This window comes from Sylvia atricapilla, chromosome 3 (genome assembly GCF_009819655.1).
Source record: "Sylvia atricapilla isolate bSylAtr1 chromosome 3, bSylAtr1.pri, whole genome shotgun sequence".
NCBI lineage: Eukaryota > Metazoa > Chordata > Aves > Passeriformes > Sylviidae > Sylvia > Sylvia atricapilla.
Genome location: NC_089142.1, coordinates 102,011,988 through 102,038,130, shown reverse-complemented (window position 1 = coordinate 102,038,130; position 26,143 = coordinate 102,011,988). Strand labels below are relative to the sequence as shown.

The 26,143-nt window shown below is 44.2% G+C and overlaps 1 protein-coding gene across 1 annotated transcript in view; it reads right to left on the bottom strand.

Annotated features, from left to right (window-relative positions):
- Window positions 1-25,300, bottom strand: part of SHLD1 (shieldin complex subunit 1) — a 31,038-nt gene extending 5,738 nt beyond the window's left edge. The window contains exons 1-4 of the mRNA XM_066316427.1: window positions 25,053-25,300; window positions 24,894-24,958; window positions 24,097-24,199; window positions 22,682-22,850 (exon numbers count right to left, since the gene is read on the bottom strand). Coding sequence (XP_066172524.1) covers window positions 22,682-22,841 — 160 coding nt within the window. The 5' untranslated portion in view covers window positions 22,842-22,850; window positions 24,097-24,199; window positions 24,894-24,958; window positions 25,053-25,300. The remainder of the gene's footprint in view (window positions 1-22,681; window positions 22,851-24,096; window positions 24,200-24,893; window positions 24,959-25,052) is intronic.
- Between the last annotated feature and the right edge of the window lie 843 nt (window positions 25,301-26,143).

The following is a 26,143-nucleotide window of genomic DNA, read 5'->3' as shown; positions in this document are numbered from 1 at the left end:
TAAGAACATTTCCTCTGATTACAACAGTTAAAAACCCATGTGTGAACTGCTGATCACATTCCTTTACATGAGCTGAAAGACACTTCCACTGTAGGATTTTTATCACCACATTTGAATTGGAGTAGCACCAAAAAGACAAGTATGAAGAAAATAAGCATCAATCTTCTAAATACTGCACAAACACTTATCACATTGAGTAAATGACAGACCCTAAAGCCTTTGGTGCACAGTATTGAATCATTGTAGAGATTACAATTTCTCTGCCTTGCAGAAAACAGCTGTTGTCTTCTTGGGCAAAGGCAAAATGAAATTTCCAACGACATTATCATTCAAAAAGACTGTTATGAGCAAAGCAAATTTGTTCCTTGTGGGTATTTAAATTGTGAACTGAAAGTGAAAATAAGAATATAATAAGCCTTGCTACTTTGCTGTCTCCCTGGTGCCACACAAAGCAGCTTTGTCATCTGCAGCTCACAGGATGGGATCTGTGAGACTCTGCTTTACACATGACATAAGCAGCTGGATTGTGCATCCCCCAGCCCACAGGAGTGGCACATGTGGCTGTGTCTGAGTGCTGGCCAAGAGCTCTGCTAATGCCCTCTGCTCTGACAGGAGACCTGCTGAAAAGGAGGGTGGGCAAAAGGCAGCAGCAAAAAGGGGAGGAATTTGGGGATTGGAGTAGAAAAGGGAGACAGTGACAGAGGAATAGCACTGGATATGGCCCAGTACTGAGTCAGGCTCTGCTTTTTCTCCTCTTTCTGCTGCACATTTGTGGTGTGAAAAGTTGGGGGGGGGGCTTCAATTTGCGTGGAATGAGACGTAAGCAGTTATTTTAGGGAAGCAGAAAAACTCTTCCCTTTCAGTCTAACCCCCTCAGGAATCTGAAATTCAAGGAAAATAAAAAGGCTGGCAAATGGTAAAGTGCTCTTGAAAGGCAGCATGCAAGCACAGAGCATTCCCCTAGACACTCTTCCAAATGTCACTCTGGTATTAAACCCTGCCCTGCTCACACCCAACGCCTGCTGAGCCCAGCTTTTAATTCAGCTGGGAACCTCAGCTCAGTGAAAGCTCTCTGAGAACACACAGCTTAAACACTCTGGATTTAATAAACCACAGAGAAAATCAGCTACAATATGAACTACAAATTAACACTCCTTATCTGCTGAAGGCCAGGAGATAAACACCACTGCCACCTCACAGAGCTGTCTCTAAGCAACCAGGCCCCACAGGCCAGGGCAGTAGGGATGGGCAGAAGCAGGAGCAGAACATAACCAGCATCACTTAGAGCTGTGCCCCAAGAGCCTGAGGGTGATGATACATCCTCAGCCAGGCCCCAGAGCAGTGGGCTTTGGATGAAACTGTCTGTGAGCAGCTGCTGTAAGTGCAGCAGCACACAGGGACTTGTGCCACTGCAAAGATCACAGGTGTCTTGGAAGGGATGGGCAGCAACCTAACACTGGCGTGCCTGAGATGTTATTTTCACCAGGTAACTCCTTCCCTTGGAGCTCCTAATTATTCTAAAAAATACAAACAGCAAATTCAAGAACTCTTCAAACAGGTATGCTTAGAGTGGTTTAATTTATATGATTCTCACGGCAGTAAGAAACCTTAAGCACCCTATTTGTCTCAAACACTGCTTAAGATCTAAGGTTAAAGATCCTATTATTTAGGGGAAACCTTCTTTGAAACATAAATAACGATTTTTTAAAAATTTACATAGCTGAAAATATCAACTGTCAATTGAAGTTATTATCCAGCAGATGAGGGCATCCAGGGGCTTTATTAAACTCCAATTATCTGCTGCTTTCCTGTTATATACAAAGCCTTGAGAACTCAGCCTGACTCACCGTGTCTGTGTAAAGGCACCAATTTCCCAGAGGAAACTCCGCTAAGGCTTCTGGAGCTAATTGCTCAGCTGTTAATTAGGCATTAGGAGAGCACGGGGAAGTGACTGTAAGAACAGCAATGTGCAAGCTCACGTGCACAGACAGTGCTGTGCTGGAGCACCCTCTCCTTACCCACAGCCCAACACCCCAATGGGCTTCCAAGCTCTGACAGACAGAATCCAACAGCAGCAGCCCCAAGCCAAGCCTCAGCCTTCTCTGCTGCTGAAGATCAGAACTGTCCACACATGCCAAGTCCCTTGTCAGCACTGCTCTGCCCACAGGGAAGACTCACCATTTGAATCAGATTTTCTTCCTGTGAGCAGGAGGATTTTTTAGTAAAATGAGGGATTTTTCCTTCTTTGAATCTGTGACTTGCAGTATTTTTTTTTTTTTTAATTTATGGAAGGCTCTAATTTAGCCCCAGATCATATTTGTCTTTAAACTCATCCTATTTCAGAATAAAAGCTTCAAACAGGTGAGAAACAATCTTGCCTACCTGATTTTCACTGTTTAACATTTTTAAAATTTTTATGGAGGAAATCTGTGTTCTATAGATCCTGAAGCAGCTTTCTCCCTTTAGTTACATTGCACAGGTGAAGCAAATGACAACTATTTCAGTTTATATATTTTTCCCAGCCTAGCAATTGTCAATTCCAGTCTCGTCTATTCTCATTTCTCCCTAGATGAATCTGCAGAGTTAGCTCGTTCTGACCCAAGAAGCATTTTCCAAAGGAACCGTAATTTACTAAGAGGGATGAAACTCCAGAATTCAGAAAAGGATTTTGCTGGGCCCACCTCTTCAGCCAAGAACTAAGACCCTTGGGAACTCGAGTCACCCAAGGACTCCTCTCCTAGAGAGGAAGAGGCTCTGAAGACAATACTCTTCGTGGTTCTGAGGTGAAAAACAAACAAGGAGAAATCCTTCCTGCTTTTGGCAAGGCTCACAAAGGAAAGATACTGAATTTTTAGACATTTTGCTGATGTGGTCATTCAGAACTGATAAAGTTGTGAGCTGAAATTAAAAGTAAAGTTGAAAATCTATCTGGATAAGTAATAGCGATCATAGACCAGGCTAGCAGAAAAAAAAAAAAAATCTGGGAGCGTTATTAAATCCCATTTTTCAGGGCTTTAACAAATCCTTTAATAGAGGCAAGAATGGGGCCCAACAGGCAGTACATTGAAAGCTGTAAACACCATTTTGAGGATGAGGCTGACATAAAAAGAGGAAAACTGCCACTTATTCTGAAATAGTCAGTAATGGCCACTGGCAGTGACAGGAAACAGCCCTAGATTACAAGTATTATTGAGGAAGCATCTCTCTTACGTGCAATTATTGAAAAGAAAACCCAAAGCAATATCCTTTCTTTATACACTAAATACTTTGTCTCTCATTCAGTCACACATTTTCAGGAAACAAGAGGACCAATAATCTCCAGCTAATGCCTTTGGCAAGAATAAGCAGGCAGCTCTCACTGGAGATAAACTGCTCCAGTCTCACCATCAGTTTACAAACATTCCACCTTCTGCATCTCCTTGGAGAGTGATGTTTATGACAGTTTGCCTGGAAAAACAGGAAATGATGCTATTCATACAGCTAAAATACAAGGGGAAGAGCCTGCCATGACAGTGTTTCTTTAGTAAGAAGAACAGACTAGAAGATTGATGCATTATATAGAATTCAGCAAAATATTTGCTTCATTTCCAGATTGTGTGAACTTGGAAAACGAGCTGGGGTGAGAGGTTGGTCAGTGTACTCTCCCTTCCCTTGCCATCACAACACTTGAAAGTCCAACTCATTAATCTGAACACCCACAAACACACACAGAGGTCACACTACAGAGATTCTCAGGCATTTCAGCCCTGCACACATGTGGACATCAGTGAGCTGAGAGTCATAGGCAGAAATGCAGTTTCTTGACCAAGAAAATTCTGCAAAACAAGGTATTTTTCAAGCATCCCTCTTGTCTCGTAGGTGAATTTATACAACTTGTAAATACTTCTGAGAAGAGAAGAGTTACAAGCTGTAGTGCTGGTATTGCTCATCCTCATGGGAAGTCCTGCTCTTGGAGACCTGAATCCTGATGTGGAGTTGATGCCTGGGTACCATAGATGACATATTGTAAAACAGCTGCTGTGGAGAAGGGAAAATGCTCAAAAATAAGAAGAGGTAGAGAGTGAGTCAAGTAAGGCAGAAGAAGGTGAAAACTCTGTTAAATACAACTTCCTCTCAATTTTTCACCCCTGCAACCTACAGACTTGTGTGTCTCCTAGGTGCCTTTGTGTGAATATGTTAAACTTTGTACCAACTTAGGTTCAGATCTCAGATTGGTACATTGATTTTCAGGAGTGCTGACTACACAGACGCTCTCATACCAAATTTAAAAGACGACACAGAGATTTTAGCTCTGTGGAAAACAATGCCATCTAAGCTTTAACTTTACTAACTCTTCAGAGGCAGATCACTGCAAGTTCTCCAGCAGAAGAACAAGAGAGTACATTATGGTTATCAGATTTTAAGATCCTGATCTTTCATTTTTATCTAAGGGCAGAAGCAGAATACTGCAAGAAATGCTCAGAGATGGCCTGATTCCCTCTAGATGGGAGTGAAACAGCTGAATGTGTGCAGCTGTACCTCTCCAGACCAAAGGTCTTTACCTCCAGTCAGGACTGATCTTTCACAAAGGACAACAGAAGAACATTTGCAGAGATAGTTTCCTGAATTTACTTGCAATAAGATGGCTTTGAAACCACGATTCTTGTCTGTGTCATGCTCCTAGAAATACGCTGCACCTCAGACAAACACAGAAAGGCTTGCTCTTCTTTTAGCAGGAATACAAGAATAAAAACTGCAAACAATCTCAAAAAGCACAGGTAAACAGCAGGTACAAAGGCAAAGACAACTACTGACATCCTGGTGGAAATCTGAAGGCAGAAAGAGGCATTTTCCCAGTGTCCCTGCAGGCCTGATATTGGCTGTGAGCACTGAACAGGCTGTGCAGAGATGTCCAGAAAAGAGCAGCCCCACATCCTCTCCAGCCATGGGGGCTGTGAGATCACACAGCTTGGGGTTTCCTTCTTCGGCATGGCCAGCAGGAGCCTGTGCACCAGACACTGATTAAAAATGAAAAAAGAACGGACTCAAAAATAAGAATGGAAGCAAGATACCAATCTCCACCTACCAGCTTTGCACAGGCTAATAAATGAAATAGCCTGACACTGAAAAAAAATCAGTGTCAGATACATCAAACAGTCATCAAGGAAATTTTCAAGAGACAGAAAATGCAAACTGCACAGACTACAATGAAAAGCAAACAAGATATACAAGTTTAATAACTTGGGAGACATTTTCTCATCACTAGTCTGTGACATTTTGGCTTGCTGCTTTAAAGGTATATATTGAATAAATATTTGAGCCATCTAGTTTTGCTGCAGTATCACTAAAATTCAGGCAATGAACAGAAATTGGACTAGAGCAATGGGCACATTTATAGACTACTCACAAATGCTGGAGGTTTGAGAACCATAAGGGCTTTTGCTTAATTATCCCCATGCTGTTTTGGGAATCACAGAAAATCTCTTCCATCAGAAGTAGCTTGAGAGAAAATTGGGCTCTGAACAGAATTGTTTTGCCATTTAACCAACCAGCTTTCTGCAGGAATTGCTCCATGGCTAATAAACCAAGCACCTGAAAAGTGAATTTGGAAATGGTGATAAGCTAAGAAGGATATTAGGAGTGAACCCTGAGGGCTGCACTTGCCTACCCAACTTTTTCTAGATGGTGCCATGGCTGTGATACTCTGTGCTTCTGAAGGGACTGAGAAAACCTGAAGTACTGAGCAGAAGGGAGAAAGTCCTTGACAAGGAGTATGACTTTATAAAACTTATAAATACTTCTGAGAAGAGAAGAGTTATGAGCTGTAGTGCTGACAGTGCTCATCCTCATGGGAAGGCCTGCTCTTGGAGACCTGAATCCTGATGTGGAGTTGATGCCTGAGTACCACAGATGATTTATTGTAAAACAGCTGCTGTGGGGAAGGAAAAATGCTCAAAAATGAGAAGCGGTAGAGAACTGAGTCAAGTAAGGCAGAGGAAGGTGAAAACTCTGTTAAACACAACTCCCTCTGAGATACTCAGTGCTTCTGAAGGGACTGAGAAAACCTAGGTACAGAGCAGAAGGGAGCAGGTCCTTGACAAGGAGTATGACTTCAAAAGCTATAAAGAAGAAAAAGCACTGAGCAGGCAAGTCTCCATGCCCATCTTCTGACTTTGTCCTCTCAGGCAGTCACAAGGAAGGCTTGGCAAGGCAGGCATTTCCCACCTTGGCAAGAAAGGGCAAACAGCAAAAGGTTTCAGTCACTGCAGACTTGTTTACACCCTTTTACCTGACTCCACAGCCTATTAGTCCTGCTTTTTGTGAAAACTTCTTAGGCATGAGCAGATCTGGGTGCACCCAAACCTCTCAGCTCTGCCCCAAATCAAACATTTCACTTGAATTAACTGCGGACACAGCTCTGGGTAAACTGTGAAGGCAAGTGAGATAACTCCTGTTTACCAAGCAAACAAAATAAAACAAACCTTACGTTGTCCATCCCATATTATTATCACACAGGATGTCTCTCGTAGGAGGGCACTTCATCAGGAAAGAGCCTGGTGCTGTGTGTGAAGCACTTGCTCAGAGCTCTTTAGCAACTCCTTCAACTACTGACGAAGTGTGGTTAGTGATAGTTACTGCAACCAAATACTTGGGAAGAGAAAAATAATTTCATTCCTGCAAAATAAGGTGAATAAAAGGACAGGTAAACCAGAGCAAGCTAGGAGAACTACACTGTTCCTTTATTAAATGAAACATTTTTCACCCACCTGACACCCTAAGATTGCCTAACTGAAAATACTTCATTCAAAAACAGTCACACAAGTAGCAAGGTAGGGAAAGAAGGAAAACCATTAAAAACTTAACCCATCTGATATTTGCAGGTATAAATATTTTGATAATTTACAAATACGAAAGAACCACTCTCCAACTATTTTTCAAGGTGATGTGGGAGTCTTTGTATGACTTTTACAGAGCAGGGAGATGAGTAATGCTTGTGTTTGTTTAGAATTTGTTCTCTGAGTAAGGGCTAGAGAGACTGCAGAAGTAGATATGAGGAAACACCAGCAAGTCCAGAATTTATGATCAGACTCCCAAAACTCCACAGCTCTTTTTTTTTTTTAAATATGAAGCAACTGATGGAATTGGGGCATTTGGCAATTCCCATTGTTCGTCTGTCATCCAGATGAGAACACAGGTGCAACCACATCCAAAAATGTCAGTGAATTAATAATACAGATTAGCACTCCTGGTAAACATTAATACAAACAGAATTAATAGTATTAACCATATTAATATGGCCATTCACCTATTCAAAGGAAAAAGCAAATATTTAACATAATGAATGCCTGAGAATTTATGTTTTTATTCAGTCATAAAATTGTGTAATGATTAAATTTAATGATAACATTGTGTAATATGTGTACGAGATGAAACAGATCTTTAACAGTCAAGGTAGAGTCCATTTTTCAAATAAAAAGGGAAGTTTACCACTGGGCAATTCCTATATCCTAGTTGGAGATCCCCTGCCATCTGTGTCCCAGTACAAGCTCAGATCTCCTGGATCTTATTTGACACTGGCTGGTGGGTGGGATTTGACAGCTCACATAATTTAGATCACACCTCGGGGTAATTTTCTTTTAACTTTTTTTAAATCTCAAGAAGTTCATGACCAGCTCAGGAAGTTTGTTTTAAAAGGCCTAAAGAGCAGGTAATTAAAATAGGTTGGATTCCGTGACTGTAACAAATACATCTGTTTTATCTCTAAATAAAATGGAATTCTGAAAGAAAGGCTTCAGTGAACATTTTCAGCTCAAATTTTGGGATTTGTCTTCAAAGGCTACTGAATAGGTTTGTTTTTAGATCACATGTGGGCAATGTGAGGACATAAGCAGTTCATTTGTGTTCCACTGCCTTGACAATTTGCTACTTTAATCTCTTTAATTTCCTCACAAGCCATCAGAAAGGCTCAGCACCTCTGCAAGAGGACACTTCTGCACAGAACATACACCTGAGCCCCTCAGAGAAGGGGCAGCTGCACATACAAGAGCGTACCAGAAAATGCTCATATTCAAAAGTGACTCGGACTTGAACATCATTAAATTACAAAAATGGTGTCTATGTGCATTTACCATTAATTAAACTAAGTCAGGAACAGCTGTCAGAAAATAAAGCTGATATTCAGGAGACCCCTCAGCTCTGAGGTTTTAAAGCCTCTATGTTTACAGCACAGGAGTTTTTTATTCCCTCCATTGTACAGACAAATCCACTTCCCACTTCTACATTCTTCCACTTCCCCTTGGCCACATTCACTGCTGAAGTTTAGTCGTGACTCTTGAAAGACAATGGGAAATATATCTGATGTTGCCTTGAGCTGGAAAAATGTTTAATGCATAAAGGGCACACACACAGAAAACCTGGTGCCCTTGAGTAAGCAACTGAATCAGGATAAAACAAAGGTTCACTGCGAATTAAAATAAAACAAATATATCTGTCTGCTGCCCTCTCTGCAGCTGCTGTCACTCTGACTTTAGAACAAAAAAAAGGAGAGGCCAGTCTGCTGCAGCACAGCGTAGCCACGGTTCAGAGATTAAGGGATTCACACAGAGGTGCAGACAAAAGGTGGATTTTAGTGACACAGCACTTGTGATCCAATGCCAAAATCTAAGAGCAAAGTGAAGCCATCCTAAAGGAGGCAGGCAAGGTTAATATCGTGGGGTGTGCTCTTGTCACCTCTTTTTTAGGAGTCTACCATCACTACCACGTACTACAGAGCTTAAAACACCTTGGGAGGTTTTTTTGAGCCTTTTTTTTTTTTCAACAATTTGGCTCAACAATTCATGCTCCTGCCAAGCCATGAGGAAAAGGAGGCACGGGAAAAGTTGTTTAAATCCACTCATAGTGAACAAAACAGACAATACAGGTTTCTTATGATTATACAATGAGCCCTAAGCTTTTTCAATGCAACTTACATGAGAGGAGACAAAAGGATTTTGAACTCTTTAGCAGAAACCATCCCAAGGAAAAAAAAAAAAAGTGATTGAAAAGAAATTACATCCTGGCTGCAAGTAAATGGTATTACAGACAGCTAGTTGTCCAACAGGAACTTTGGACTGTGATACACATCAAAACAAATCTAATTACCCCTAAAACTCAGAGAATCTCTAAGTTTACCTAAAAACCAGGAAATGAGCTTTTAATTGTTTTCACTGCAGACACAAACAGAAGACACTGATTAACTTACTGGGCTCAAGAGAGGTAATTATTTGCAGCAGATGCATCTGTAAGAGCAATTCTGTGACAGCTCCAGATATAATCTTTGTTTTATGAAGACCATCTGCACAAATCACTTTTTCCCTCACATCTTAGGTTTTGAGGAGAACTCTGCTCAGACAGAATGCAAAAAGTCAATTATAGCCCAGTATCAGGCTGATACTGATGCTAGAGACACATGCTGCAGACTCAGTCTAATGAAAAGCCCCTAGCTGAAAACAGAATTTAATTTCCTTTAAAAAAATAACCAAAACCCAAACACTCGCCAGTTTTGTAAAAATATTAAAAATACTGTGAAAAAAGATGAACAGATTATTGAGCACATCTGAAAGGGAGAATATTTGGAAAGCTTCTTGCCAGGAAACAAGCGAAGAAGTATTTTAATAAAACACTCCCTTACAGCTAATGTGCTGTTTCATTGTGCAGTATCACCCCAGGAGCAGAACACCTAGGTAACAATATTCTGAAATACTCTAAATCCACACTTGGGAAAGTGTTCAGCAAGAGATGCCAACATCTCCATGTTAACTTTCCCAATGCCATTTCCCAGGTCACTGGTGACTAGAGCAAGGCTTCAACCCTTGTCCAAGCATCACATCCCTCTATCTGCAGTGCATTTAGTGTCTGGAGCTCTGGAGAGATAGAAAAAGTGCCTCAGGTTTTATTGATTTATTCCAATTAATCCCCTGAATTAACTATTATCCCTCACATCAAGGGCCATGAGTAGTAGGATTTCAGGAGCTGTCCAGAGAGTAAGAAGCCACAGAAATTGCAGCTACTTTTGATGCACCTGCCCTCCTCAAGAGAGCTCTTTGGACCAAGGTTTGCTGCCCTGCTTTTGTCTTAGTTTTTTTTGCCTTTAATATGCACCAAAGCACATTTTGGACAGGGACATGCTTTAAAGACTGCACTGAGCTTTAGGGAATATTCACATGAATGTTAATGAGGCCAGAGACGCTCCCACAAACACTCGCTGAGGGAGAACAAGGATGGGAAAAGTGTTATAGAAGAAGACAGCCAAGAGTTAAATCAGTCACTTCTGTCGCTTCATTTGTCACTACAGCAAGAGCCATCAGGGATACTATGGTGTCCTGAAGAAAAATCCACAGGAACCCACTGGTCCCAGAAATAACTGTTTTCAAATTGCCAATCAGCAGTGTTTTGCAAAAGGAAAACTCCAGACACATTACCAGATGTAACAGCTTCCAAAGCAGCAGCCAAGCCTGATTGTTTTCTCATGCAATAATCAAGTGAGGGAAGCAGATTGCTGCAGCAAGATAATGACTTACTGGCTGAGAAAAGCTCCTGAGCTCTGTTTGAGAGGTGAGGAGAAAGGGAGGGCCCAAATATTGCCAGGCAGGGCTGCACAAAGCTTGGGAGGTTCAAGTAAATACCTTCACTGAGACTGCTAAAGCAAAGGAAGCCTTCTGTCTTCCCTCAAATTTGGCCATCCAACTGTTTTGAGGATTACTCCTGCCTTAATACCTGCCCCAAGAACCCACAGGAACTGAGATGAGCAGGATGCTGTGGCACACAGAATTGTAGTATTTCCAAGGAGGCCAAATCTGGCTCTAGCTCCAATTGCACAGCCATGAAATAATGTGCTTTGTTCCATGGCAAGGGCATTCAGCTCAGTTTGATCCCTACACATTCATTTACTACTGCTTTGGAAAGGCAAATCCTGGTTGTAGTCAACAGGTGAGAGACTCCTGCCAGACCCTCTCTGAAGGATTCCCTTCTGAAATCATATTAAGAAGTGGTTAAAGTGGTTTGTTTACTTGACAGGAGGATCAAGAGAGGGGGAACCATCGGTATAAGCCCAGCAAGCACAGGGTTCCACACTTCAACACACAGCTGGGCACTGGCATCTACAAACAGCACAGTGCCTTTGTTCTGTGACAGAGGGAGAAATATTTTGGCAAACAAAGCATGTAACAAATAAGGTCATTAGACTGAAGTATTAAAACAAGCCTCATGCACTTTTAAAAGATGGATTACTGCCTGAAAGACACCATCAGGTTTTATATCCCCTCATTCTAACTCTTAAGCAGCTGTAAAGATAGCAGTTAATTAATCCATAACCAAAGGTTCATCTGCAAATATTTCATTGGCAGGTATTGCCAATAAAAGAGAAGTCCTGGAGAATTTAGGGGATTGACTATTTTGTGCAGTGTGTGGGAACAGCACAGGCAAAGCCAGCATTTTGTTTTCTGCATGAAGAATCTCATTTGCCAACACACGACCACCCTCTTTCACCACACAGGGTCTAACTCACCCTGGTCGGTTATCAGCTCACAGTTGCTAATTGTGGAGCATGATGCCTTCAGTCTGAGTATCACATCACTACCAACCTCATTTTTGCTTTAATTTTCTGCAAAAGAATGATTCTTAAAAAAAACCAAAAAAACAAAAACACCAAAAATCAAAAAACAAACCCAAAAAAACCCCCCAAAAAACAAAACAAAACAAAAAACCAGCTGGAGTTAAATCAGAAATAAATCACTGTCTCCATTAACTACCAGCAGGCTGTTAAAAGCTAATAGCAGTTGGTGATTTCTCCACAATATATTTCCCTTTATACTCCAAGATCGCTGGGCTTAAGAATCCTAATACTTCCTTCCATTCAATCCAACCCAGGCATGAAAGCCACTGGCACAAACTCAGTGTCTCAGGCACTGGAGTTACCTTCACTCCTGGAATGCTGTCACAGGCTCTGCACATCATTCACACACACACACATAAATGCTACTGGCCAAGTGCCTCACACAAAATAATAATTAGCAGCTGTACCAAACATCCTACCACAAAGCACTGGTGTAGCACCAAATGGATCTTCTCCACTTATTTTCTTTTGCAACTTCTGCTGCCTTCATTACATTTTAATTAAGGCTGCACCAGGAGAAAAATTAACCTAGAAATAACCTCATTAGACATCCAGAGCAGCAGCAATGTAGAGCAATGTTAAATTCAGCTGAAAATGCAGATGGTAGCTCTGCAAATCAGGTTCTGCTTCAATTCAGCACTTCAGCAGAATGCTCATCCTTCCAAGAAATTGCAACTCAATGGTGAGATACCATGAAACAGATCCCACTCGTGCTGCAACACAACCAAAAGTAGAGATGATACATCTCTTTGCAATCTTAATAGACAATAACTGCTTCAATAATTGAATTCAAAAGAAATTTTTATTATCAATAGTAAAGAAGGACTTGGGCTAGGCATTGGGTCAGCATATTAAGGATAACTCCTGAGGTCTGTACAAGTTACTGTACTTTTGGTTTATCTGAGAGTTATTCATTAATAAAGTAAAATGCCACTGTAAAATTTACACATACACAAATACAACCCACGCTGTAGACCCCAAAAAGGTTTGTCCCCTCCTTCAACTCTGCCTTGGCTGCTTTTCTAGTCCAACAATCCCCTCCTGCTCCTGACTCTGGGCATCTTATCCAAGGATTTATTTTCAGAGGTACAGTCTAGTGAGGGCAAGAGCTGTACCTAGTGAAGCATTGGTACCAGCCTTGCCACTTGTAGAACAGGAATACTCTTTTCTAAAGGGGAAAGGAAGGAGGTGCCAGGCAGGATTAGATCAGTTTCTAGCCTGCCATGTCCCCTCCACTTGTGGTCTGTTTAAGTGGCAGTGTCGTGGTGGGGATATGTGGGTGTGAGCTGACACTGGGAATCAGCCAGCAATTCATTAATAAAAACCTCTGCTGGTGATTAGTAGAGATGAAACTCCACTGTTTGCATGTAAGAAGCCATTTTAATGATTCCAGAGCTCACTTTATATACTCTCACAGCTTTAGGTAAAATTTTCCACTGCCAAGCAATAACCACATTATAATGTTTCTTAGCAATACTGCTTCACCACAATCTTACAGGTGCAGTCATACATGACTTTGCTAAGATAAAGCACCACATTCCTTTTTGCTTCCTCTCTCACATTCCCATTTTATGTTCCCATGGTTTCTGGCCTACCAGGGCCAGGATGTCCACATCCATCATCTCCACAGCACTCCCTGTTCCACTGCCCAGCTGCTCCCCCACAGCCTTGAAACACCATCAGATGTACTCAATATCTCAGCAGCATTTGTATCAGCCAGAACTACTGACTGAGCTCGCTCTTATCACCCAGATCAGTGCATAGTTCCCTTTATTTCACTGCTGAGCTCTTTGCCTCAATGATTTCCTGTGGCACTGAGTTTTATAATCTAATTACCTGCTGTGTAAGAAGTGACTGACTTTGATTCTGCTGCCTTTCCTTTTCATTTAACAGATGCAGAACCAACATTCAGATTCCTCTTGAGATCATTACTGGCTTAAATTTCATTTTAAAAATAGAAAAAAAGAAAAGGTTTGCATCATTCTTTGAGACAGAAATACACGTATAAAAACAAACCCCTGTGAAAGTACCAAAGCCTCCACTCATCTAGAAGACATTATAGTATATTTTTGTTTTCCCATGCTTAGTCATTCAGGTTCTTTTTGTCTCCTGTTTTCAGATTAAGAAATCAAAAAACCCCAACAAACAAACTAACTAAAAAGCACAACAGCAACACCAAAAAAACATACACAAAACCCCAAATTTTTTTGTGTCAGGCACTGCAATCTGTACAAAGCTGGGCTTTCCTTTAGTACTAACACCCATCATTTTATTACTTAAAGCTGCTTAAAGCAGTCTGTAGGCACCTAGGAATGCAAAGGCCTTATACCCTCTTCACAAACCCAAATAACTTTTGGAGTAAAATAACCTCTCTGACAGAGGCAGTGCTAGATTTCCAAAGTACAGGGAACTTGCAAAACTGCAACCCTCACTTGCTTCCACCTCTACCCAGAGAGAACACCAACAGAGCAGAGCCAAAAATCCCTGGGCAGGCTGAAAAGAACAGCAAGCAGCACACAGTTCAAAATATTATTGTCATTTCCTTGCCAGTGCTTCTTGCAGCAATAAATACCCAGCTGCCTGCCACCACCCTTCACAGAGAAACCCTGAGCATGGAGGCTTGGAAAGGCAGCAGCACTGCTCATCCTGAGGGCATTCCGCCTGTCTGGGAGGAGACTTCACAGGCACAGAGATGTGCATGCACATGAGGCCCAGCTTCTATGGAATCCACACAACACAAAGAATGGGAGGGCAGTGGGGTGGAGAGGTTGTTAAACTTCATGAAATGAAGGGGAAGAAACCAGCTGCGGGAAGGCTCCAGGACAAACTTTATGTACTGCAACCCACACTGATGCTGAATCACTGGCCTGTGTTGTTTCGTTTCAAAAAAATCTTGCGGATGATGATGCTGTGCTGTATTTTATACTTGCAGTCTGCTGCTAAGGGGCTATGACTCACTATTTTTATGCTGCAGCCTCATCAGTTGCACACCAGTGAGCTCAGTGAAGTAAACCAGAGGAAGAGAGAAGAAAAATGAGGCTCGAATTAAGACAAAGACCTAATTTAAATTCAGTGCCAGATGCCCCATAGGTAAACGGTGAAAGAAGTCTGAGCTGTGAGGCTTCAGGAACACTTCACTGGGCTCCATCCAAGCCAGATGTTACAGAGGGGAAACCAGCAAACATTGAGAGCAGGGACCAAATAACTGCAGACAAATCCGGGGAAAACTCCACAAGGACTCCCACAACCTTGGCACTGCATCCCCCCTGAGCTCCACTCAGGGATATGGCACAAAGGCACCCTGCCCACAGCCTCCTGCTCAGCTCACTCCAAACCTGCCACGGCAAAATTGGGCAGGAGCAATCTGCATCCTTTCACAGCAGCAGGTCTGGCCTCTACACTAAGCAGCATCCTGAGAGCACAGCTTCTCATGTAAACAGCACCACTATAACTTTTTGGTTCTCTTCCCTGCCACTAGGCACAGGGGATTCCCTGAAATGTGGTTTTTCTGTTGCCAGTTCACAGCAGCTCCTAAAGAAGCTTCAAATTCAGGGAGTAAATTCAGAGGCAATAAGGGACCACAGCAATCAGGGCAGATGTATCTTGTTTTCTGTTGCTGCATTTCAACAACTGCCAGTGCAGGGCCTTTTGGGTCCAATAAACTCTAGATGATTGTCCTACCACACAGTCACAGGCAGAAAAAACATTTGAATGACTGACACCTAAATGTAAGGAAGGTTTCCCTGTGAAAATAAAAGTCAGGCTGTGCATATTTGATCACTGGTGCCCAAAATTAAGGTGCTTTGTGTATCAGGACAGCTGATTCTGATAAATGACAAGACAAAATCCTTACATTTTGAATCAGGTCAGGGAAAAAAAAAAGTAGAAATCTTACTGATAGAGTTAAGAAAAAAAAAGAACTTTTAAAGAGATTTGAGGAGTGATATTTCTTATTTATGTGTTGTGTATAAGCAGAGCATCAAATTGCCCTCTAAACCACAAACACCACTCACAACTGGATGGGAGGTGCGATGTCCCAGAGCATCTGAACAAATGTGTGAAGCTCAGAGTTTATTGGAAGCTCTGTACCATCATCTACCTGGGCTCTCTGCCTGGAGCACAGCTGCATTTCTGGCCAATGCAAACGGTATTTCTTTTCCCCAAGCACTGGTGCTAACCCCACAGCACAAAGAAATATCCCTAAGGGCTGCCACAGGCTGGGCTCATGCTCAACACGGCATTCCAAGCCAATTCACCCTTTTCTTCTGCCCTAGCCTGACATCCCCCGTTATTTAAATCGCCATTTTAAGGCACTTTCACAGATCTTTACCACCCACACCCAAGTGAGGGAGCTGAGACACCCAGGCAGGTTCTGCAGACTGCAGGGAAGGGCAATGCTGCTTTTACATAACGATGGTGTCACAGGAATTCCACGTTTAGCCACTTGCTGGCTGCTCAGCACAGACGCCCAATGATCATCTTGAGTCATTCCTGCATCACCTGCACTACAACAAAACCATAACACCAAGCTGCAAAGAGCAACTCTGTTAGACAAGGAAGGAGCCAACATCTTGGGAGCCTCACACAGAATTTAACATTGATGGAAAGATGCCATGAACACACGTCCAGGGAACAGGAACAGCCACAGCTCTTTGCAGCTTTCCAGAGTTATTTCAATTACTAAGGATTCATGGCATGTACTTTCTCTCCAGGAAAAAAAATAAAGCATTTTGTGGAGGTGTGTCAGCTGCACAGCAGTTCTTACCCTCCAAAGAAAACAAAACAATTCCTGCACACATGAGGATGTTTCACAAGTGCCATTACTGCATTATTGGAGCAATTTGTTAGTAAAATGACTACCTTGGCTCACAGGCCTCAAGATTTGCTTTGTAGCTTCTCTTCTCCAGCTGCTCAGGAAAACTGGGAGTTTCATTGAAATTGTTTCCTATAAAAGATACTTCTGTTTCTAAAAGCAGAAAGAAAAATGGGACAAGTCTAACCTGGACACTATAGGAGGGTCTGCAGGAGTCATAGTCCCTCCATAGACCCCTTGCACTGACTTCCAGGGGCAAGGAACAGAGATCTTGGCTTTGAGAAGCCTCAGCAGGACTACAAAAGCAGCTTCAAGCACAGAAGAAACTTTGCAGACATACCTGACAAACAGACATTTACAGAATGGAGAAGCCCAGGGAAGCCCACTAAGGAGGAACCGAAGGAAGGAGCACCTTTTCAGCCACATCTGCACTGTATTTTGCAGCTTCAGAGAGACAGTGGCATCTGGCTTCCCAAAAACATCTCCACCCCAGCCTGACATCAGTCTGTGCCTTGGTCAGGAGGAACTCCTGAGGTCTTCTATTACTAGCTTAGAAATTGTTCTTTGTTCTCATAATACTTAATGGCATCGTAGTGGCTGCCAGTGATGCTGAATTTGTTTATTATTCCCCCTTAAAACCCATATTTGGACAGCTTCTGTTCCAAATTATAATTTTCCATTTCAAAGGACTCCACATCTGCATTTCAGAGAATGAAAAATGACTCATAAAGAATTTAACAAACTCTTGTCCACTTTTGCCCACTGAATGAATTCTTGACATTTATTTATAGTATTTAATTCTTTCTCATTTAAATGATTAATGCTCATGGCCTGGTAAGATGTAACAACATTTGCACAAACATACACAAAGCTGCCTCACAGCTACCTTAGGAACAACTGCCATAATGACATTACTGCAGACTGAATTGGATTAGGTCACAGCAATGGACAAACACTGATAATTGTGATGGGAGAACTGAAAAGTCCAGGCTGGGGTGACACTTTAGATAAAGCTAAGGAAAAAATGGGGCAGAACAAGGTGATATTAAAAGTTCCCAGCCCCACCAGAGGGCAGACAGAGCTCTACACACCTGGCAGGAGCCACTGTCTGGCACTGATGGGGTGACCACAGATGTCCCCTAAGCCACACTCCCCTCCACAACTGGCCAGGGGTAAAGAAATACAGCAAAAGGCTCATGAGTTGAAATAAGGACAGGGAGAGAGCACTCACCAAATACCATCACGGTAGATTCAGCTTGGGGAAATTTAATTAATTTATTACCAATCAAAATCAGAGCAGGGTAATAAGAAGCAAAAAAAATTCTCCTTCCCAAGGGACAAACTCCCAAGCTCCCCTTCATGCAGAGAAACACAGAATCCAATCTGACAACTTCAGTGCAGTAGTACAATTCCTTGCCTCTGCTCCTGAAGCATTTTCTCAGCAGTTTATTTCTAATTATAATGGTTTAATACAAACTGTTCTCTTTCATAGAACACAGAGGTACTCTGAAGCATTAACGTCTAAAAGGCAAGGCACTTTTTTCTCCCTTAGTAATGTATGCACAGTGCTATAATTCTCCTCAAAAAGGACAAGTTTGCTTCCTCAGATTGTGAAGAATAAAGCACTGCCTTTTTCTGTTCTAGGATTTATTTCTGGCTGGATGCTTTATATAGCACATCCCTGAAAAATTAATTTACACAAGAGCTAAGACCTACATTGACCCAGTGGTGTCCAGAGTTTTGGGGATTTTTGGGTGCGTGTGCTGGGCAGTTCCCCTGTATTCCTTTTATGCCAGTGGGCATAAATTCCACCTTGCCTTTTCACCCAGTACTCAACACAACCGGACCACAGAGAGATGCCTGGAAGGTTCATGATGCCAAATTCACCAGATCCATGGAGTCACCCACTGAAGGGCCTGCCCAGAACTTCAGTGGAGCTGCACAACTTCAAGCCCACTGCCCCGCATCAACTATACAAAATTAACAGCGTTGAAACATTTTGCCTTTCTTTGTCCTCTTGATAAGACTCGAGTCTAAGAAAAATCTAGCATTTTGGTCACATTTGAGAGGGTACTTGATTAAAAACACTCACGTAAAAAAAGCCACCAGCCCTCTGAAGCGTTAAGCCTGCCAGGCTGGTGGAATCAGAAATGGGGAACATTGAGCACTAGAGGGCAGCAGGAAACAAACCAAAACCAGTAAAAATCCAGCAATTCCCAAAACAGGGACTTAGGCTTCATCAAAGCCACTGTGCTTAACCAATTTCAAGCCAAAACACTGGTCTAAAAACAAAATTAATTCTGGTGTTCTGTGGTTAATAATAATTAGTTCTGTTGCTCAAAATGAAGTGGGTTTGCATGTTAACTTCCTGCAGTCAAAGAAGACTCCTCACATCACAAATCACCTTTGAACAGCACCCTTCTCTTCACCTTCAGAGCAAACCAACAAGTAAAATATTCTCAGGGTGAGCCATATCTTTCAGGCAAAGCAGACTATCAGAAGTTTCTGTATCTAATCTGGAGTGCAGTTATGGAGTTTTTAGCTCAGCTTCAGCTCAGTCTGAAAGTGATTTAAAACATCACACACGCTTTGGATTTACAAAGTTACACAGACCTCTGGAAGAGATATACAAAAGCTCCTAGCCAGACAAAAAACCTGTTCTGGAAATTTGGCAGCAGTGGCAGCTCAGAGAGCCAAGGTGTAATTTCTACACCAAGTAATGAGCACTGAGTTCTGGGCTGACCTGAACCTCCCAAGAGCCAGCCCTGAAAGGTTGCTGCTGATGTGACAAAACACACTCCTTTAATTTTCAGCCTCTGCATCAACACTTGGGAACAAGTCCTGGACAGGAAAAGCACAAGTCACGCTGGATCTCTTCAGGAAACATAAACCCACTACTGCAAAACAGATTAAGTAACACTTGACAGGCCAGAGGACATGGAGGAGAGAGCATTTAAGGACAAGTCAGAACACGTGCACCAACATTAGCACCACTCCTCAGCTGTTAAAAAAAGACACAACAACCCAGCACAAAACTGGGCACCCAAATTCACTGGGAATAGGTAACATTGGCTTTTTTCCAGAGGAATCCCAATTGCCTGTAAAATTGATGGCTTCCAAATTCGGTAGAATTTTTCCAGTTCAGCCTGAGCAGAGCACGGGCAGAGCCCTGTGCTCTACCAATCTGTGGAGCACATCTGTTGTTTATTCTCTAGTGCTCTCTTAGGTTGCAGTTTTTCCAGGTAAATAGTATTTTCCCACTGTCCCTGGTACTCTCTACTACAGTGCCCTACATGAAAAGCCACATTTTCAGTGATTTATTTCTTTGGAAACAATCTTTATTAGCTTCCTATGAAATATTAATCCAAATAATTTAAGGCTTTCCCACACATACACTTGAGTGCTGCCTGCCAAGTAGGAATTTTTGCTGGCAACTTCTCTTAATCCAGAGGAAGTGCTAAGGTCTTCCTGGTATATTGTGCAACTGAGTAATGTAGATTAAAAATGATAAACAATTAGATTTTTTAAAATTATTTTTAGTATGGGATAAAAAAAAGATGAAGCATACTGAAGTATTTACTGATCCCATGTAATTTTCTCAGTCTACCACCACGTAGACCCTGGAACTCCCCATAACAATAAGCTAAAGGTCTGAATGGCTGTTGCAAGAGCAGAAGCCTCATCTCCACACAAATATTTAGTAATATTCCAACAGGACTACTGTTTTCTTGCCTCAGGATGCCTGATTTCAGGAGGCCCTGTCCTCATGGCTAATGACTACTGTGCTATTAAAAGTGATGGAGCTTCTCCAGACTACTCAAACCTGTCACTGGTGCCTCAGGCAGCAAGAATTGCCCATTACCATTTGGATGGTGGGGGACTTCAGTCATTCTCAGCCCAGCTCATGCTGCAGATGGCAGAAAATAGCCTGTCCTGCCAGTCAGCTGCATTCCTAAGGAAGCTGCCACATCCCCAGAGACCTGTGGGTCTTTTGGAAATGTTTTTGAATCACTGAGGAAGATCCTCACCCATCCTGCCCAAGCCCCAGGATCCAATCTGGTGGTCATACTGTGGGGTGCAACCCACAGCCACTCCTCTCTCACTCACGGGGTGCCACAGCAGCTCTCAGTGTCTCCTGACAAAAAAAACAAGCAAAGGAGCTCCTCTCCCAGGATACATTTGGCAGAAGCTGCTTTTCCAAGAATATCTGACGTGGGCTGACTGTTTCTAACACCATCTTCCTGTCCCTTCTGCCACAGTGACCAAACTCAGTGGGTTGGGATGTTGAAGTTGCATCAAGAGAGAGGGTTTAAGTGGGTATGTATATTTGTTAGGGGCTATTATGAGGAGAAAAGAACCAAGATGTTCAGAGCATGAGTTGGTTATCCTGTGACACTTGGATTATTTCACTCCAGGAGCACAGGGAGCCTCCCACAATTATTGCTAAGTGGTTTCAGTTGGGAGCACTCCCCACAGCAAGCAAAGAAGGGAAGGATTCATGGGCCCCATCTGCTCTCCTCAGCACACCTGGAATCCCCACTGGCACCAGGAGGTGCTGGGGACAGCCAGGAGGCAGGATGTGACCTCTCAGCATACCTTGGTGCTGAGCTGCAGCTGCCTGCTCCACACAGGCACCACAAACCCTTCCCCAGCACTGTCATTTCCTCATGTGCTGCTCCACTAAGCCCCAGACATTCCTGGGGCTGCCAAGTGCTCCTGCAGTTATTCCAGGTGTCCCATCCAACACAGCAATCAAAGCCAGTTTGCCCTAAGCCACACTAAATGGTGTTTGAGCAACACATCCCAGGAACTGCCTCCCAGCTCCCAGGATTGCTTCATACCTGTGACACAGGGCTTGGGAAACCTGAGCAGGCAAATGCTTCCCAGCCCATCTCACCAGCAGAGCAGCTTCTCCATCCTCCTCTCCCATGACAGTGGAAAAGGCTGGCTCAGGACATTCCTTGCAGTGCTGGTCACTACTCTTACACACAAAAATAAAGCAGAACCTCAAACCAGATGTGCTATTGCTCCAGTGCAACGTGGATCATGGCATGTGAGACGTGTTGTGGTTTAAAGCAGAGGCTAACAGCAGAAATTAACAGCAGAAGGTTCCCATCACTACTAAGAAAAGACATGTGACTTCCTGGTCTGTGTGGAAAACCAAAGCAGGGCTTGGTTTTTACTGCTGGCAGATCCCATTACAGTTCTGGATGTCCCATACCTAAAGCTGAAGGCAACTGCACAGACAATCAGGCAACATCACTTGGCAGATCCCATTGCTTACCTGTTTAGCACAAAAATAGTGAAATTCCCATTGAAAGAAACTCACCTGTTGAATTTCAAGCTAATTTCTCAGAAGCAGGCCAAAGAAAACCACTTTATCTAAAGAGAAGTACTTTGACATTACTTAAAATTCTAAAGCAACCAGAAGTGTTGTCAGTGACTTTTCATGTGCTCAGGTGTCCTGACAAATCCTCTCCATAAATTATTTGTTGACCAGAATTTACTACCCCCCAATATTAAATATAATTACTAGAACCTTCATTCCAGCCAGCATGAATATATGGCAAGAAGTGCCACTGGGCCAGCACATTTTGATGTCACATTTCTTGCCAGCTGTCCCTTATCTTTCCAGATATATAATTTATACCATAAATGCTAAGAGTCTGGAGTAGTGGCTGACCTAAAACGCCACTTCTGCAGAAGCCAGTCTTCTTTCCAGTGAGGAAACTGCTGTCTCACTAAAGTTGAACTGACGCAGTCTTCACCACACTGTTGTCATTAGCATAAGCAAAGACTCAGCTATTGTTATAATTATTATTATTAAAATAATGGGGTAACGAGGCCACATCCTGAGTTCATGAGGAGCACATGAAAAACACAAGGAAAAGTTTAAAAACTCTTCCTACTGACTATGGCAATTTGAGACAGTCTTTACTCCTGGTGTCTGAAGGACTACTCTATCAGTTGTCCGAGAACACATGAAACATGAAGAGTATTGCAGAACATGAGCAGCTGACAGCATCCTCTGAGCTCCTTTCCCATGTTCCATCAATCCACAGCTCCCACAGGATCTGCCCAGCTGGATTTACCAGACTGCAGCCCTGGTAAAATTGTGGTTTATGACAGGCAGGTGCACCAGTACCAGCCTGCAGTGACTCAGTCAAGCAACACACTGCCCACACAGATGAAGCACTGGCTAAAGAAAGAGCGTATAGAGAAGGAGAAGCTGTTACCTGTGGGTGGAGAGGGAAAAACATCTCCAGAAGGATAAAGCTCCTGGCTGATTTCAGAGCTCTGTGGAGGCAGAAAGTGCTCTGCTAGGTCACAGCCAGAGGGGAGGTCCAATGTGCTGCTCTCTGAGGTGTGACTTGGTGACGTCTCCTCTCCTTCCATGGTCCCACACTGCAGGCAGAAATGACACTCAGATGGGTTTTCAGAGCATGAAAATCTAAGCAGAGGTTCAACACGAATGATCTGGCATTTTTGTACTGCTTTATGAGCTGTTCTAGTATAATCAGACTTTAATTAAGAAAATAAAAACAAATTTAGAGATGCAAAGAAGGAACAACAGCAAGTCCCATAGATAACAGCCCTCAGCCTAAAGTAGGATAACTAGGAGACCACAACAAATCTCGATTCCCAGAAGTACAGCCTCAGGCCCCAGATCTAGTGGTCAGGCAATGGCGTGTGACCCTGCAGGCTCACATTTATCTTCTTTTCTATAAAATGAAGACAACAAATGCTTGTCTGGAGGGTATTATCAGTAAGGAACGTGACAGCCAAAGTGGGAAAGAAAGCCCCACAACGCATTAGGACTGAAAAAAATAAATACCCCCAGGCAGATTTTTTAAAAAGTAACATAATTCTTTAGGTGCTTCTGTGCTGAGTAAACTTGGAACTAAGATACACCTCTGACTTTTGCAAAATGCTGGCCAACTCACTAATGAAGAGAGGGGAGATGATGGCTGTGATAGCAGAGAAGAGCAGCTGCCTTGCCTTGGAGGGAAAAGGTCTGTGCACCCACAGAAAGCTTCCAGGCAAAGGGCAGTGGAAGGTTAAAACCAAAACAAAGTACAAAACAACCATCTTCCCCCCAACAGAAGGAAAGTTCTCCTCTATTGCTCTTCATGCATCAAAACATACATGATCTGTGCATAAGGAACACAGAGAAGGAAAACTTTCCTCAAGTACTGCGTTTATGATGTGTGCTACTTTTAGGTAGAATAGTATTTTAGTGACCTAAACTACCTATTCCCTTCATTGCTCTGGAAAAACCCCAAAACACACACCAGAAGCCAAATGAATTCTATCTCTCCAGGGGCAAAAGGCAAATTACAGCAATAGGAGCTGCTGGTGTGATAGCACTGATGGGAGCTGCAGTGGCCCTGGATGTCTCTGCCAGGTGCCTGCGCTGCTCCCCTTGTCTTGCCACAACAGGACCAACAACAAGTGCAGCCATCTTTTGATCAGGCTTAGATAAAACAAAGCAGTTTAAAAAAAAACCAAACAGTTTTCCTCTGGATTAGCTCCCTCTAGTCCTATCCCCAAAACTTATGGTGAGACCACAACTGATGGTGTTTGTGAGAAAAGGCTCAGCCCTGGGCCTGCAGATACATGAAAGAGATTCACTAATTCCTCTGTGCCATACCTGATGTGCAAACAGTCCCCTTGGACAAAGTCCAGGAGCAAACAGTCTGTTGCTGCTTCAGGATTCCCTTAATCTTCCTTCACGGTTTGCCAAGCCCAGGCTGCTGGAATGAAACAAACAGGCCAGTTGGATGCTTTGCACCAGCTGATGTGGCAGATGGACAGGGTGACCTTTCAAAGTGCATATGCTAGCCAGTGTCAACAGCCAGTCATCACATATTCCACTGTTTGCTGGGTCTGGTACAGAGGAAAATTTTTTTTCTAGGAAGCAGAACACATGTAGTTATGCCCTTGAACCTTCTGACAGCAGTGGAGACCTCCAGGAAAGGGGCTGGTACATCCTGGAAGTAAAGGCAAGAGTTTCTTGACAAAAACCTGACAGGTGGGCTGTTTATTCAAAACCCATCAAGCAGAGAAGCAAGTAATAGCTGGCAGCCTTCCCTCCTTCCCGTGGAGAGCAGGTATTTCCCCACCAGGTTTATCTAGAGGTGGGGGTCCTGATGTCAACAGCCTGTTCTGTCAAACCTCAACCAGGAAATGTGTTTTCAGAGGGCCACAAAACCCACCCTGTAGAGCACAGCACAGGCTCACAAAACCCAAACACTATCTCCTTTGCTATTATCTCGACGATTTTCAGGACAGACATACTTTCAGGCAGAAACTGGACGGTTTTGCCTCGTCCGGTGGCACTGCACAGCTACCAAGAATGTCCCAAAAGCCTGCACAGGCTTGCCCGGCCGGCAGCACTGCTGCAGGACGCGATGGATACAGCAGGATGGGAGGAGGCACTGGTCTTACCAGCCGCCCTGCTCAGCAGGTCAGGGGGGTTCTCTTCTTCCCGGCCTCCTTTCTTTCCACTTTTCCTGCAAGCGTTATTTCAGAACGGCAACAAGAGTGACACGGGGCACGGTGCGGGTTAAAGCCGGAGCACCCGCGGCCTGGCCGTGCTGAGCGCACCCCTCACCGCCTCCCGCGGGGAAACATCGCTGCAGCGGCCCAAGAGCAGCCCGAGCTCGGGGAAGAAGGAACGGAAACACGGGGACAGGCAAAAGCGCTGCAGGGCTGCCCCGGGCCCGCAGAGCCGCTGCCGTGCCCAGCGAGGGCCCTCCCGGCCCGAGGCCGCCGAAGGGCGAGGGGAAGCGGGCAGAGGCCTCCCGGCTGGGGGCAGGCGTGGCCGGAGAGCCCCGAGCAGCGGTCTGCCGGGAGAGGAGCACCGGCACGGCACACGGGCACGGCACACGGGCACGGCACACGGGCACGGCACACGGGCACGGCACACGGGCACGGCACACGGGCACGGCACACGGGCACGGCACACGGGCACGGCACACGGGCAGGAAGCCGGAGACAGCGGCAGCGATACCGCCCATGGCGGCTGCGCAGGGCCCGGGCCCGCCCCCGAGGGGCTGCGGGTGGCGCCGGGTGGACTCCAAAACCTTCCCGCCTGGGCTTTGGTCAAAGCGCGTTTAGCTCGGACTTATCGCCCTGCATGCAGAGGGGAGAGGTTTTGGCGAGGTTGGGCAGGGGCGCCATCCCGTGCCTTGGAACATGGGATGCTTTCCACCGCCGCCCAGCAAAGGTGCAGCGTGCCCAAGGCTTGAGCTGCAATGAGCGTGCGGCTGCAGATTGCAAACATCACAGCGCGGGCTGAGAATAAACCAAGGCGATTCCCGCGGGATATGAGCTGCCAGCCTTCCTCCGAAGGACATGCACCGAGGACGTCTGTGTGCTCCCAACCGAGGAGCTTGAACAGGCGGCGGAGTGGAAGCTGAGCAGCGGGATGTGAGCCACACTCAGGGAGGGCATCGCATCGCTTCGGCACCAGGCGCGATCGGCGTGGTGACAACGACGTTTACAGAGAACCGACACACACAGACATCCTGACTGTTCACTGGGGCTGCAGGGAGTGTCGCGGACACGTGCTGGATCCTTCTGGAGCAAAGAGAATTACAGCGGTGCCGCCTGAGAGCGTGTGCGCGGCACAGGCAGACATCCCGGGGCAGAGGGCAAGGATCCGCGCAGTCACCGTCTGGGCAGGCAGTGAGAGG